We start from the raw sequence: 15,902 nt of genomic DNA, 5'->3' as shown, positions 1-15,902 counted from the left end.
GCATGTATGTGAGTGCACCCTTGTCATGCAGCTGGTGGAAGTCAGAAGAGGGCATAGGATACCCTGGAACTGGAGTTACAGACAGTTGTTAGCCACCACATGGGTGCTGGGAACTGAACCCAAGTCCTTTGCAAGAGCAGACAGTGCTCTTAACCACTTAGCCATCGCTTCAGTATCCCACCCCAGAGGTGTTTCTGTCCTTGAGTTCATAACCCTCTCTCTGTGGGTTTAGTGAAGGGGTGGACATTTTTTAATCTGTAAAGTGACAAAGAAGACCCAACCTTGTGGAGTCTTGGAGATTCTGTGGTAACACATGGCAGTGCTTTGTAAACTGCAAAGGGCCACATGTTAACACTTACTGATGGTTAAACATAGAAAATGTGTTGTTCTTTGGCTCGGTTCTCTTCAAGGCTCCATATAGACATGGGCTGTCCTGTTTGTACAGCAATATCACTTGCAATCTGGTTACAATTGATTGACATTATCACATTCTTTATATCTGGCAGGTTCCCAGCCTACAGCAACATACTGATCCCCATAGAGACCTAAGAAGCACTCTTGTCTCATTGGCATCATATTTACAAACAGCCCTTAAAGTGGATTATTTTGCAGGTGGCTGATCTCATCTATTCAATGCTGATTCTATTAGTCCCAATTTCAGAAGGTAACATTTTCTGACTTTGTCCCCTTAAGCATAAGCAAAAACTATGGATTTTTGGTTTTGTTTTCAGCAGCAAAAAGTACTGGCAACACAGTGAGGGAAACAGACAGATGGAAAGGACAGCTCATAGGGGAAATGCAAGATGTACCTCTCATTCACTCACTCACTCATTTGCTCAGATCCAGAGGGTGAGTAGGCTAAGTGCTGGGGACAGAGCCATGGACAAGATTGGTCTCACAGACCTCATAGCCACCCACAGGAGACAGACAATTAAACAGACACTTTGAAGGGGCACATTTTTTGTTTTGTTGTTAGGACAAAGTCTCACATAGCCTAGGCTAGCCTCAAACTGTAAACTAAGTTGTCAAAGATGGTCTTTTTTTTTCTTTGAGACAGGGTCACCCTGTAGCCCCAGCTCATCTGGAACTTGCTATGTAGACCAGGCTGGCCTCAATCTCATCCAACTGTCTCTGCCTCCCAAGTGCTGGGATCAAAGGCATGCACCACCACACCCAGCTAAGCAGCCAATTGTAATATAGTATGACAAAATCCATGGTGGGAAGACTGGGGAAAGTGTGCGTGGGCTCCTAACCTTCCAGATATTATCTAGAGGAAGCAGCATCTCAGTTGAAACCTGATGGGTGGTGGGAAGTTAGCTGGAAATAAAGTTAGGGGAAGGGAACAAACAGGAGATGAGAGTGAAGGAAAATGTTCCAGAGAGAAAATAATTGCCTAAAGTATCTGAAGAGAGACGGGAATAGGGCAAACCTGAGAGCCCAAAAGAAAATTGGGAACCAGGCATGTCGGCTTACACCTGTAATCCTAGAATTTGGGAGGCAAAGCCATATGAGGACCACAAGTTCAAGGTCAGCCTGGGCTGCATAGTGAGACCCTGTCAACAAAAGAAAGTGGGGAGGGAGGAAATAAAAGAAAAATGAAAAAGTCAAGGACTGCAGGAATAAAAGCATCATAGGAGTGGGATGAGGAGGAGAATGATGAATTCTGTTTAGGATATGCTGAGTTTGAGTTGTCTTGGAACCATCTAAGAGGTGTCCAGGTGGCAGATGACTATGTGGCATTGACAGCCAAGAAAGAGGTGGTGGTGAGCAATTAAATTGGGAGTTGGGCACTTCTGTGTCCTTCAGTTGAGAACACAGAGCTAGGTGTGGTGGTGCTCACCTTTGATCCCAGCACTCAGGGACAGCATCTCTGGGTTTGAGGCCAGCCTGGTCTACAAAGTGAATGCCAAGCCACAGGGCTACATAGTGAGACCCTGTTTCAAAAAACAAAAACAAAACCCCCCACAAAAACAAAAAAATAACCTACCCCCCCCAAAAAAAGCTAAAAGAACTATAGTTCATACAATGTAATTTGATCATATTCAGATCCCCTCCCCATTTCCTCTCAGGTCTACCCCCACCTCCTTACCCCCCTCACACCATGTCCTCTATTTTTTTAAGGCCTATCAAGTCTAATTTGTGTTCGCCAAATACTCTTGGGCATGGGTTCATCCCCTGGAGCCTAGTCCACCTACCCAGTATCATACCCTTAAAGAAAACTGAGTCTCCCTCTCCCAGCAGCTAACAAATGCCAGATCTTCTACAGGTTTCCATATGTTTTTTTCAAAAAGCCTTTAGTGTTAGTCGCCCCTCCCTATAATTCCTCCTCTACCCTGCTCTCCCATTCCATACTCCATTTAATCCTTCCTATCCCATTATTCCTCTCTCCCTCTTTATATCACTGCATTCTATCTCCCCTCCCAAGAGCCCCCACCCCCCCCGCCCCGTCTTGGCCCCTAGCTAGTTTCTTGACCTCTATAGATTTTCCAATTGAAACACACCTATCTAAAGATTCAAAGTTAGCATCCTTATATGAAAGAGAACATGTGACATTTTGCCTGTCTGGGTCTGGGCTACCTCACTGAAGATGATTATTTCCAGTTCCATCCATTTACCTGAGGATTTTATTTATTTATTTATTTTGGTCTTTTTGAGACAAGGTCTCCCTGTAACCCCAGCTGGTCTGGAACTCACTATCATAGAGATACACCTGCCTCTGCCTTCAAAGTGCTGGGATTAAAAGGATGTGTTACCATGTCTGGGTAGAAACACTTTTTTAAATGTTCAGTATCTTTGGTCATCAGAAAAATGTAAATTAATTTTTTTAGACAATGTAGCCTTGTCTTGCCTGAAACATGCTATGTAGACCAGGCTGGCCTTGAACTCACAGAGATCTGCCTGCCTCTGTCTTCCGAGTGCTGGGATTAAAGGCGTGTGGCACCACACCTGGCAAGTGTTGTAATCTCTTTTTTGTTTTTGACAGTACAGGAGATTGCATCCAGGACCTCACCCATACTGGGCAAAGTTTCAGCCAGTGAGCGATATATACCCCCTACCTGAATTCTGCTTTTCTACTGGGCTAGTGATAATCAGTAGTATGCTCTTTTCTGATGCTGGATAGTAGCAGAGAGCACCAATTCCCAGTCAGTCATATAATCTCAAGTGGAAACAGTCAGTACTCTATAATGTGCTATGTTGCTGGATTATGATGTCTGGTAGGGCAGGTTTATTTATTTATTTTGTTGGGCTTTTTTTTTTTTTTTTTTGAGGCAAGGCCTAGACTGTCCTCAAACTCACTGTATAGCTGAAGATGACCTTGAACTCCTGATCCTTCTCCCTCCACCTCTCATGTGCTGGGATTATAGGTGTGTGCCATCACTCCCAGTTTAAATTAGGTTCATTAAAACGATTTTTGTTGTTTTTGAGACAGGGTCTCACTATGTTGCCCTGGCTGGCTTAGAGCTTGCTGTGTAGCCCAAACTGGCCTCAAACTCACAGAGTTCTACCTGCCTCTGCCTCCTGAGTGCTAGGATCAAAGGTATGTGCCATCACGCCTGAAAAACAATGCATTTTTGATGTCATATTTTTTTAAAAAAACATTACAAAAGAATTTTTTGTGTGTATATGAATGTATTGTCTGCATGTAAGTGTACCTGTGTCGTGCAATGCTCTTGGAGGTCAGAAGACAAGTGTTGGATCACCTGGAACTGGAGTTATGGATGGTTGTTAGCTGCCATATGGGTGCTGGGAATTGAACCCAGGTCCTCTGCAAGAGCAGCCAGTGTTCTTAACCACTGAGCCATCTCTCCAGCCCTGATTTGTAGTATTTTCAAATTACAATGGGTTCCACCACACTGGTCTCTAGTCTCATTGTTTTTTGAGGCAGACTGTCACTATAGAACCCTGACTTGCCTGGAACTCACTGTGTAGGCTAGGCTGGCTTCAAACTCACAGAGATCCGTCTGTATCTTGCCTCTTGAGTGCTGGGATTAAAGGCATGTGCCACGGTGCCTGGCTATCATTTAAGACAATGCATACAAACCATTATGTTTGGAAATTCGTAGTTTATTCTAGTGATATGGGCCTTATTTCCAAAGTCCACTAATACAACCTGGTATTGGGATAGAAATCTTCCCTATTAGATAACTCAGGCCTTCCAGGTAATCAGGCCCTAAGCAAAGATGGCTGCAAACAGAACAAGGACACACCTATTACCCCTGCCACCTGGGGGTAGAAAGCAGTCTGACTACTATCATGTTGCAAGTCGCGTTAAAACAAGCCCCATTCTCTCATGTCAAAGAAGTGGCAAGGCACCTGCAATCCCAGCATTCAGGAGGCTGAAGTCCAAAGATTGGGAATTTGAGGGCCACTAGAGCTATACAATGAGTTCCAGGCCAGCCTAGGTTACAGATTGAAGGCCTATCATTAAAAAAGGAAAAGCAAGCCAGGCGTGGTGGCGCACGCCTTTAATCCTAGCACTTGGGAGACAAAGGCAGGCAGATCTCTGTGAGTTTGAGGCCAGCCTGGTCTACATAGCAAATCCCAGGCCAGCTGGGGCTACAGGGAGGACCCTGCCTCAAAAAGACCAAATAATAATAAATAAATAAAGGAAAAATAGGTTGCAGAGATGGCTTAGTGGTTAAGATCATTAGCTGCTCTTGCAGAGGACCGGGGCTGGTTTGGTTCCCAGCACCCAGATGCAACTAACAACCGAACTCCAGTTCCCAGGTGATCCAACACCCTCTTCTGACCTCCACATGTACTGCATGACACAGGTGCACTTACATACAGGCATAACGCTCATACACATAAAAATAAAAAAAGGAAAAACAGCAAGTGTTGCATGATTCCCCTCCTGGGGAGAAACGTGTTTACTTCAACAAACATGTTTACTTCAACAAACATGTTTACCCTAGATGGGTGATCCCAAAACAGCTACATTACCACCAAACCCACCCCCTCAAGAATGACCTCATTTATTTCCCTTTTAGTTAATCCATTTCCCAAGCATCTCTCAAACTGGAGGGCAGGGGGGAAGTAAGGGCTAAAATGCCAGGGGAAGCTACCTAAGCTTACTAGAAAGTCAATTACCATTACTATAGGTCTACTTTCATAGTTTCCCTCAATTAGTTGCCATCCATAGGTAATCTCTATCCCCAGAAGGCAATGAGATGGTCATATTTTGTGAATAGGAAAAAAGTCACACAATAGCAGGATTGCTGGGCCAGTCTACTCAGAAGGCTGGGGTGGGAGGATTGCTTCGGCCCAGGAGTTTGAGATTGGACTAGATAGTGAGACCATCTCCAAAAGCAAATGGCTTGGAAGCCAGTGTGGCAGGAATAGATTGAGGATAGGGTGGGTCAGAGGACACTGTAAGGGCCTTGCAGATCCATCCTTGTAAGGATTGTGGCTTTGGTTCTCTGATCACCACATGCATACATACAATAAATGTAATGAAATTTTAACTAGGAATGGTGGCACATGCCTTTAATCCCAGTACTTGGGAGGGAGGCAGGCGGATCTCTGAGCTGGGAACTAGCCTGGTCTATGTTGCAAGTTCTAGGCCAGCCAGGGCTACAGAGAGCCCTATCTCAAAAAAATAAAACAAATCAAGTTAAGGAACCCAAGTTGGTTCAGCAGTATTCCACATCACCAGCAAACTTAGAAATTTGAGACTGCCCAGCCTGGGCTGGCACTCCAGTATGCCTATCTTAGGGATTGAATTTGATCATTTTTCAGGCTACAAGCTATGAACAAATTGGGATAAAAAAGACAACAGAAACCAAGAGTAATTCACTCTGCAGTTTAATTCCACTCCAGCATCATGTTGTTTAATCACATCTCCAGTATGTCTCCTAGAGACCATTTCATCCACTGCTCTGTTTGGCAGCTAGCCTCTTGTCTCTCTCTTCAGCAATGGTGAGGCGGATTCCTTTTCCTCGGGGAAGAGAAATCCATGGTTTGTTGCCCTAGAGGAAAAAAGAGAAAATTAAAACAACCCTATTATCTGTATGGCACAAGCAAGCTATACTTGTTAACTCATTTTACTGGCACTGAAAGCCTGTTGAAAGTGCTGGTCATCAGCCAGGTTGTCCTGGACCTTAGGAATGCTGATTTATCAATTCTCATTGATACGGCCAGTTTGTTCAACTGTTGCCCACATATGTAAACGTGGATGACAATATGGAACTGCTTATGAACCAAATATGAATCAGTATCTTTGAGTCTATGACACCAAAAATGCCCTACAAGTGTCTACATTTCCACAGACTTACTGGGAAGGGAAACCCAGACTTACCTTGCCAATAACAAAAATGTTGGAAAGTCGAGTGGCAAAGCTGTTGCCATTGGCATCTTTCACATGAACCACATCAAAAGAGCCTGGATGTCTCTCTCTGTTGGTGATCACACCAATTCTTCCCAAGTTAGCACCACCAGTCACCATGCACAGGTTACCTAGGCAAGAAGAAACCATCTGTTTCAAGCAAGGCATGTATAAACTCCTAACCACTAATGTGACAGCAGAGCACTTGCTAAGTTCACACATTCTTGAGCCCAATCCCTAGCACTGTAGCCCCACAAAAATCAAGCCTATTTAGCCTTTCCCTCAGCCCTATGGATCTCTAACCTAAGCCAGGATCTGTAAGATTCCCTCCTGCTCACAATCACAACCAATGAAAACCCCCTCATCTACCTCATGAGGACACGTCTCAGGCCCTGACATCTCTTGGCTGGATTATCAGTAATCCCCCTAGGCATAATTCTCTGCTACCATTACTAACAGACTCCATAGATGGGGTCACTATCAAGGGCTGTCACATTACCATCAGCTGAGAATGTGTGCTTTGCCTTTGTGGCACTGGGGACTGAACCCAGGATCTTGAGCATATTAGGCAAGCACTTTAATACCATTGAGCTACACTTTCAGTCCTTTTTACTTGAGACAAGGTCTCACTAAGTTGTCCAGCCTGGCTGTGAACTTTCAATCTATCTGCCTGCACACTTTCTCTGCACCACCAGGAACTGCACAGGAATAGTTTCTTTTACGACATTTCAGCCACATGGACTATTCTAACCATTTACATGACTGAAAAGCAAACAAATCCCCCAACAACCTGTACCCAGACCCCAAATGATTCATAAAGTTCAACTAAATATACATTTAGGAAAAAATCCATAAAACACAAGACACCCGGGGGCAGAGGATGCTTACCTGTGTCAAACTTGATGAAGTCTGTGATCTTGCCAGTCTCCAAATCAATCTGAATGGTGTCATTCACCTTGATGAGGGGATCAGGGTAGCGAATGGTGCGAGCATCATGGGTCACCAGATGAGGGATTCCTTTTGTGCCCACAAAGATCTTTCTCACTTTGCACAACTTGTACTAGAAACATAAAGGGGTTAATCTCATTTAGTCCAGTTCATATGCACCAAGTCGCAGACTAAGTATATGAAATAGCTGTTTCCAGGTCTCAAGTCACTGGCTTCAAAAATGCAACCAGTTAAGAGGCAGAAGTGGGTGAGAAGAGGTCAGCCTGGTCTACACAGTGGTTCCAGACCAGCTGGGGCCACAAGGAGACCCTGTCTCAGAAAAACACACACACACATACACGAAAACCAGTGGCCAGAAGCCAGGGTGCCCCGACTTTTCTTTCTACCCTCCACTAATACTATATACCACCCCTCAACTAGTTAGCTCCCTAACACTTCTTTTTATCCAAGCTATCATGTCCATACCCGCAGCTTTCCCAACAGAGACAGCAGTACATAAAAAATCATTCTCCTTTCCTCGGGTTCTTGAAATCTCAGGGGCCCTGAGAATTCTTCCTTCAAGCCACCCTGATTTCCCCTAACACACAGCTCAACACTTCCCTCTAGATTATCACAACTGCATTTTGCCCCACAAACAGGAATTCCATTACCAGTTCATCTAATCAACAATTATTTCACAAAGCTGAGGCCTGTACTACTTGATACACTTAACGCAAATCAAATTACTAGGTCACTGGACATGCCTTCCAGCCTCATGGTAACAAAGCAGCACACAAGGATATTAGAAGTCACATCACTCAACTGAATTAACCTTCATTTACAGCCAATAATTCAAGCCCTAAACTTTTGTGGAAAAAAATGCCTAAAACTGAATTAAAGAAATCAAAGCTCCACTACCCAAGTAAAAGTAGAAGCTAGACCCACAAATAGAGACACAGCAGAGGACCAACAGGAATGAATCAGACTGGTTTTTTGGGCTTTCATCCTTAAAGGGTGTCCCTAAATCAATCTCTGGAAACCCTCCATTCTAAAAGACAATCAGGAAGTCACTACTCCAACTACCACACACAATCTGAGGCAGTTAAGTTCAAACAGACATACTACAGCAACAGCCTCTACACAGCTAAAACCATGAGACAAGGGGCTGGCTTGGGGGGCAGAGCATGTACGTGAGAAACTAGCCTCAGTACTCAGGAACAAAATAAGGAAAATAAAAACAAGACACTAAACTGCAGACATTAGGCTCTCAATGAACTGTTAACTTATTCCAGATACATTTTTTTGCTATGAAAGAAGTTTTTTTATTTTGAAATATTCAGCAACCCACAATTCTATTTATAGGGATATGGATCAGTTTCAAAGAAGCCAATGAATCCTGCTATAGCAAATCCTATTACTGTGGCTATGGCAATCTTTTGGAATTCTTTTCTATCAGGCTTGGCACATCTGTGTTTAATTGACTTTTAACCATTTTCAGCTACCAATTTGGCTCAACAAACTATCACCATTTAAAGTAATTTTCACTGTCACGGATCAGGCTCTAACTTACATCAAGTATTTTTGGAGGAAAAAAAAAAGACTCCTATCTGCCACTTACCTTGGCCTCTTCAGGTGTAATACGATGAACAGCAAAACGACCCTTGGTGTCGTAGATCAGACGGAAATTCTCTCCAGTCTTGTCAATGCTGATGACATCTGATATCAAAGAGTAAGGTTACTATGTTGCCCCTCACACTAAACCTCGTTGAACTCCACTGGGGGAGGGGTTAGGGTTATGGCTCCACTTAAAACTTTAAAGTGAACAGGAATTTGGTTCTGAGTTCTTCATGAGTATTTACATCCCCACCACATCTATGTAAAAAACAAGGGCACACCCGAATTCTTATTTCCTCATACAGGCCAAACAGCCAAACCTCTCTTCACTCTGTATTCTTCCTGGCAGCTCCCCAAACCCCTAGATATATATCACAGTAAAATCAGGAAAGCCCAGCACTTTTCAACACAACTGCTATTTGGGGGAAGGAGCTAAGTAAGACCTGATGGCCACTACCAAATGCCTACCCCTAACCACTCACCCATAAACCCAGCAGGGTAGGTTATATCAGTTCTGACTTTGCCATCAATCTTAATGAAGCGCTGCATGCAAATCTTTTTTACTTCATCTCCAGTCAGAGCATACTTAAGTCTGTTCCTTAGGAAAATGATGAGAGGCAGACATTCTCTCAGCTTGTGAGGACCAGTGGATGGACGTGGAGCCTGCAAACATTTTTTTTTAAATGGCCACTTTAGAAAAACCATTTACAGGAGTCACTCAAACCCAATTCCCAGTTCTGAGATATGTGAAATGGACACGGCCTCTAAACTATGGTTATTTACACAGGAGGCATTCAAAGTTATTTCAGGCCTTAAAACTCCACATTTACTCTAAAGGATGAGGCCCACCAGTCCACATTAAGTCTACTATGTAGCATGTGGTAGTAAATGAGGCAACATTGTACCAATTTGGTGATGAACACTTGCCAAGAGCAGGTAAAGCCACACCTCTGCCATTAGCCTTCTGCATAAGGAAACGTGTTAATAAAGGCATTCCTTAAGACACAACTATGAGAATACTTACGAACACGCCGGTCAATTTATCTAGCATCCAATGTTTTGGAGCTGCTACGCGCTTTAGATGTTTCTTGGGACCACGAGCCTGAAGGAAGTTTTAGATTACAATGCTGTTAAATCCTTTCAGGTTTTCTTCAGTTAACCGCTTACAAAACCTAAGGGTGTAAATTCTTTGAGTTCCCTAGCCAATGGTTGAAAGCATAGGGCCCCAATACAATGTAAAGTAGATATATATTAACGATTCCTAGCGCCATGTGACTGCTTAAAATACGCTTGCGTACAAAAATTAGGTTCTTTCTATGGCACCATGCCCACTCAAAAGTCCAGGAATTGGACCCGAAACACACAGGCGGACAGAAATAGAAAGTGTCGCACCTGGATCTGAGGTGTCTGGGACAAGATTTATCTAAGTTCGGCACTACCACGTGTACTGCTCCTTTGTACACTTAAGCCCGGACAGCAACTTTCACATTCAAAAGCGGAAGGAAGGCTTTTTAATGCTTCATAGAGACGTTTACAGGCCACACAACATAAAATCAGGCCCTGCCAAAGACAATTGGTGGCAATAACCCCTTCTCCAAAAAAAGCTGGCGCCCACCTGCCCCGGCTTGCAGGCCCACCCGCAGCAGTTTCTCCCGGGGCTGGAGGCGATAGAGGCCGAGCCCGAGGCCCTACACTCCGTGGCACCCTAGCCCGGGCCAACGATCGCTCGGGAGCCCGCCGTGGCTAGCCCGCAGCCACGCCGCCTTCCCCTCCAACCCTCCAACCGCCGAAAGAACCCCGATGTCCTGGGCAGCCTCGGCCAGGGAGGATGGAAGCCGATGCAACCCAGGAGCTCCCTAGGCCGCTGCCTTACCATGGCTGCGCTGGGAACGAAAAGAGGCTCGTCTTCTTCCGGTGAACAAAGAAATTAGGGTCGGAGGCTGCGCGCGCCGGAGCTCCCCAAACTCCGCCCAGCCCAGTTCTTTCCCAGCCAGCTGGGACTCTTTCTTGCCATCTGCTGGTGGGAGGTCAGGTCCCAAGCTGGGAACCGGCATCTGAGTCTCCCAAGAGTCATTCTCCATTGCCTTTCCCCGCCCTTCTTCCTCCTGACCGCCTCCTCTATTCCTGTACAATGCATTTGGTACTTTTCCTAGTATCAGGGAAGAGAGGGAGCATCTGGTTATCTAACCAATATAGATCTAGTTATTATACATTCCTACTTCGAAGCTACCCTTCATCCTCCATTTCCTGCCCTGAGGGAACCGTCCTGTGGCCTCCCCCAGGTGGGTGAATTCTGCTTATCCCAAACCTCAAAGATCCAACCCCTTCAAGCTATTATGAAGGGGGAATCTCTCTGTCTCTGTCTCTCTCTCTCTCTCTGTCTCTTTCTCCCTCTTTCTCCGCTCCCCCTCCGACTTTTTTAGACAGGGTCTCACTATGTGTCCCTGGCCATAGTGAGGTCACTATGTAGACCAGGCTAGCCTCAAACTCACAGAGATATGCCTGCCTCTGCTTCTTGAGCGCTGGGATTAAAGGTATGTGTCACCATGCCCAGCTTAATCCACTTGAGTTTAATTAGAGTTGCTGGCAAGTACATGGGTGGAGGGTTTACTGGATCGTGGGCACCTTACCAGTGGCTACATAACCTGAAGAACAATTACTCCATTAATTGCCATAGCTCATTGGCTAGGGGTGGGGCCTCATGAACCCCTTCCCATTCGTGCTGGAATGCTGATAGCCCCATGGCCCGATTCTCCACAGGTCTTCTACAGGAAACACAGCTGTTGTGAATACATGAGTGCGCTGGCCACGTTATGTTCAGAAGATGGCATTTTACATCACCCCTCCCTATTCTCTGGCTCTTCCACCCATCACACTCTTCCACCCTGTTCCTTGAGCCTTGGAGCACGGTTTGTAGTGTGTGTGTGTGTGTGTGTGTGTGTGTGAGAGAGAGAGAGAGAGAGAGAGAGAGAAAGAGAGAGAGACAGAGACAGAGACAGAGACAGGCTGGAAGATCAACTGTTTAGAAGTCCTGTTTCAGGCTGGAAGATCAACTCTTTAGAAGCTCACTCTTCAAGACTGCCTGGGGACCTCATGATTCCTCCCTCAGTTGGAACTTCGACAAACATCCTAATTCTCTTCCTGGTACTAACTAATCCCACACTTCAACCTTAGAGATGCCTATAGCTCAGCTCTTTCAGGCTTCAAGAGCTGCCAGGCCCTTTGGGCCTCAGACAGGGTGAATGCCTCACTCTCTCTGCTCCACAGTGAGTAGCTGATATGCCTGTTCTCTACTAGGCTGAGCATCTCTAGGATAGAGCCTGCTCGAATTCATGCAGGAAGGCGCTTCACCACTATCAGAGAGCTCCACACTGCATCCAGCTGTTGGCAAATATTTGTTGAATGTATAAATAGAATCAACATCCTGCTTATCTTGCCAAATCCTACTATATTATTTTTGAGAGCATGCAGCCTGTGCCTAATTCCTTTAACAATGGGCCGAAGCTCCTGACCAAGAGGTTTGATTTTACAGATCTTAGTTCTACACACTCTGTACCCTTTGCTAGTCTGCAGAGGAGCAAAATAGAGATAATTTCTTAGCACTTCTCCACTAAACAGTGTTAAGTAGGAGGAAAAGGAGCTTTCTTTGTTTAAAACTAGGGCACGGTCTATAGTAAAGCATGTTATAAATACTCATTGGAAAGGAGCAATTAAATTGGGCATGATGACACATACTTGTGATCCCAGCACTCTGGATGCTGAGACAGGCAGGAGGATTGTGAGTTTGAGGCCAGCCTGGACTACATAGTGAGATCCTATGGAAAAACAAAACAAAACAAAAAAACAGAAAAATGAGGAGCAATTAACTGAACGTGGAGGATTAGAAAGAGAATGGAAGGTTGTATTGTTTTTAGTCTGGGGAGCACTGAGAAGAGAGAGTGGAGCAGCTAACAGAATTCAGGGAGAAAAGTCAAACTTGGTAGCACACACTGTAATCCTAGCACTTGGGAGGTAGAGGAAAGAGGATGAGGAGTTCAAAGCTAGCCTGGACTATGTGAGACCTGTCTCAGAAAAGAAAAGAAAGGAAAGAAAGAAGGAAAGAAAGAAAGAAAGAAGGAAAGAAAGAAAAGAAAGAAAGAAAGAAAAAGAAAGGGAGAGAGGGAGAAGTTGATTCGGGGAGTGAGGGATGACCACAGGACATCCAGCTATACCATACAGGAGAAATGGCTGGGCAGAGCTGCACATCTTGATCAAAATCACAGAACTCTTTAGGGAAAGTGTGGGGGAGAAGTGGTGCCTAGTCTCTTGCCTCCCAGGCTGGTGATTTATTTGTTTTTCTATCACAGCTTGTCATAGGACTTGAGGGAATCAAACACCTTTTTCAATATTTTTTCTTCTCTCTCAATTTGTGTTTATGCACAAATGATATTATAACAACAATAAAGAGAATTCAGAAAGTGCTAAGTAAATTGCGAACAGTACCTCCCAAACACCCTAAACACATCATCTGTATTCATTTGTTCCTGTTCCTGTTCTCTTTCTGATACGTTTGTGTGCATGCATACTTTTACATAATTTTAGTTCTAGCATACAGACCATTTTGTATTCTGTTTTTATTATATTAGAAACAATTTCTGAGTCACTACATAATCTTCATAATTATCATTTTAACAGCTGCATCATATTCCACTAAGTAGTTGTCCCATAATTAACAGAAGTTCTCTGTTGTTGAAAATTTCCTTTCCTTTCCTTTCCTTCCCTTCCCTTCCCTTCCCTTCCCTTCCCTTCCCTTCCCTTTCCCTTTCCCTTTCCCTTTCCCTTTCCCTTTCCTTTCCTTTCCTTTCCTTTCCTTTCCTTTCCTTTCCTTTCCTTTCCTTTCCTTTCCTTTCCTTTCCTTTCCTTTCACTTTCACTTTCCTTTTGTTCTATGAGGAATGCTGCAACGATGAACAGCTTCTTTCCAGTAGCCTTTTCCTTCAGTTGGATGATTGCCTTAGAATGAATCCTTTCCTTCAGCCAATATTTACTGAGTGCTTACTCCGTGTCAATCAAAGTCCCTACTGTGAACTGGGGATGTTGGGAAGATTAAGACCTAGCTGGCAAAGAGCTCACATAATTGAAGAGGCAGGGGAGTGGGGGACCTGCTGAAGAGCTAGAGTATCTCATCAGCCCAAAGGTGATGGCAAAGGGGGTTGAAAATGGGTGGGCTACTAAATCTTTTGTTTGTTGTTGCTTCCGTTTGTTTTTTTTTTTTAGACAGCATCTCCCTGTAGCCCCAACTGGTCTAGAACTGCTATATAAACCAGGCAGGCCTATATCTCTCAGAGATACACCTGCCTCTGCCTCCTGAGTGCTATGATTAAAGGCATGCACTAGCATGGCAAGGGTTGCTAAATCTTTAAAAAATTTTTTTTAAATTTTAAAGCTGGGTGTGGTGGCGCATGCCTTTAACTACATAGTGAGTTGTAGGTTAGAGCTGGGGTTACAGGGAGACCCTGTCTCAAAAAAAATACCAAAAACAAAACAAAAAATGTTTTGCTATTTTTTTAATTTTTTAAATATTTTATTTAATATTTTTATTTTATATGACTGCATGTAGGTCAGTGTACCTGTGTATGCCTAGGAGTGTATTGCTTGCATGTATATAAGTGCATCCATATCAAGTCAGAAGAGAACATCGAATTCCCCTGGAACTGAAGTTACAGATGATTGTTAGCTGCCATGTGGGTGCTGGGAATCAAACCCAGGTCCTCTGTAAGAGCAGCCAGGGCTCTTTAACTGCTGAGCCATCTCTCTGGGCTGCTAAATCTTAATGGTCTTGTACTTCACCCTGGAGGTACACAGTGGGAGCCATGCAAAGACTAAAGAGCACAGGATCAGCTTCGTGCTTTAGGAAGGTATCTCCCACTGCTCCCTGAAGCATGGCTCCAAGGACCCGTGAGTGGTGTGGAGGAGGTGGGTGAGGGTTTTGCAACCATTCAAGCAAGAGGCGTGAAAACCCCTGATCTGTGAATTTGGGATCGGGAGGTGGGGTGTATTCAAAAGACCTTAAAGGAGTCCTGGCAGGATCTGAATGGGAAATGATGGATATGCCTGGGTAAGGGCCAAGGAGATACTTAGGATGACTGTTGGGTTTATGTCTTGTGTATTCACTGGAACCAAGGGGAGGCAGAGCAGCATGCTAGGGGATGCTCCTCATTTTTCTGGGTTTTTGTTTGTCTGTTTGTTTGTTTGCCATAGGCTCTCACTATGCAGCCCAGGCTGGCCTCAAACTCACAATGTGAGATTCGGAGCCCAGTGGAGGGCTGAGAGCTACCTTACACACACCTATAGGCCTGAACTTAGGTATGTGATCTTGGCCTGGGAGATTCAGATTTGGGAGAATTGGTGCATCCATCTCAGCTGCATGGGAGAGACTGACAGTAACCATTAAACGGGAGCAGTGGGACTAGGGATCTGGCTCAGCATAGAACATGTGGCTAGTGTGTGCAACGCCCTAGGTTCTGTCTTCAGCACCTCAAAACAGACAGAACAAAAACAAGGAGGTCTATGTAAAAGAATCTGAAAGTTTCTAGTAGCATATGTGACCATTCTCAGAGGGTCTTTGCAATTCTACTACATTGGTGCCAGCCTGTAATTACTATTTTAAACTTCTGCTAATATAATTTCTTTTAATTTGCACTAAAAAACCCACCAGTGAAGTTGAACATTTTACTGGATGCTTGCTTTCCCATTCCCTTTTGTGAGAAGTGTCTCTGACCTTCGGAAAACATGAGATTTGGGGGTTTTTGTTGTTGTTATTGGTATATTTGCATGAATTCTTTATCAAATATAGTAGTCCTTTGTAATATTTGAAGAAATATTCTTGCCAGTTGGTTATTTTTCTTTTGGTTAAAATTTTCAATCAGGCAATTAATGACTGCTGAGAGAAGAAGGAACAGATTTCTCCAGGGACAAGCTCCATGATAGGTTATCCAATCCCAAATGGGCAGCCCTGAACACATGTACACATGAACACTACTAAATTGGCTCAATAG

The 15,902-nt window shown here is 44.3% G+C and overlaps 1 protein-coding gene across 1 annotated transcript; it reads right to left on the bottom strand.

Moving 5' to 3' along the window:
* Positions 1–5,788: 5,788 nt before the first annotated feature.
* On the bottom strand, positions 5,789–10,839 carry Rps4x (ribosomal protein S4 X-linked). Its single transcript, XM_008855556.3, has 7 exons — positions 10,740–10,839; positions 9,891–9,968; positions 9,349–9,529; positions 8,871–8,968; positions 7,214–7,385; positions 6,299–6,456; positions 5,789–5,969 (listed from the first exon to the last, which is right to left on the bottom strand). Exons 1-7 carry the CDS (start codon positions 10,740–10,742, stop codon positions 5,868–5,870), a joined length of 792 nt encoding a protein of 263 aa, XP_008853778.1. The 5' UTR covers positions 10,743–10,839; the 3' UTR covers positions 5,789–5,867.
* Positions 10,840–15,902: the final 5,063 nt, after the last annotated feature.

This window comes from Nannospalax galili, unplaced genomic scaffold, assembly GCF_000622305.1.
Source record: "Nannospalax galili isolate Female #2095 unplaced genomic scaffold, S.galili_v1.0 scaffold747, whole genome shotgun sequence".
NCBI lineage: Eukaryota > Metazoa > Chordata > Mammalia > Rodentia > Spalacidae > Nannospalax > Nannospalax galili.
Note: the sequence above shows the minus strand (reverse complement) of the source record. Positions and strands in the feature narration are given on the sequence as shown.

Bases quoted from the DNA above. Each gene is read 5' to 3' on its own strand.
- Rps4x (XM_008855556.3), bottom strand. The intron at 9,530-9,890 runs GTAAGTATTCTC...AAATGTTTGCAG, and splicing joins ATAAATTGACCGGCGTGTTC to GCTCCACGTCCATCCACTGG. The intron at 6,457-7,213 runs GTAAGCATCCTC...CTTCTTGCCTAG, and splicing joins CTTCATCAAGTTTGACACAG to GTAACCTGTGCATGGTGACT.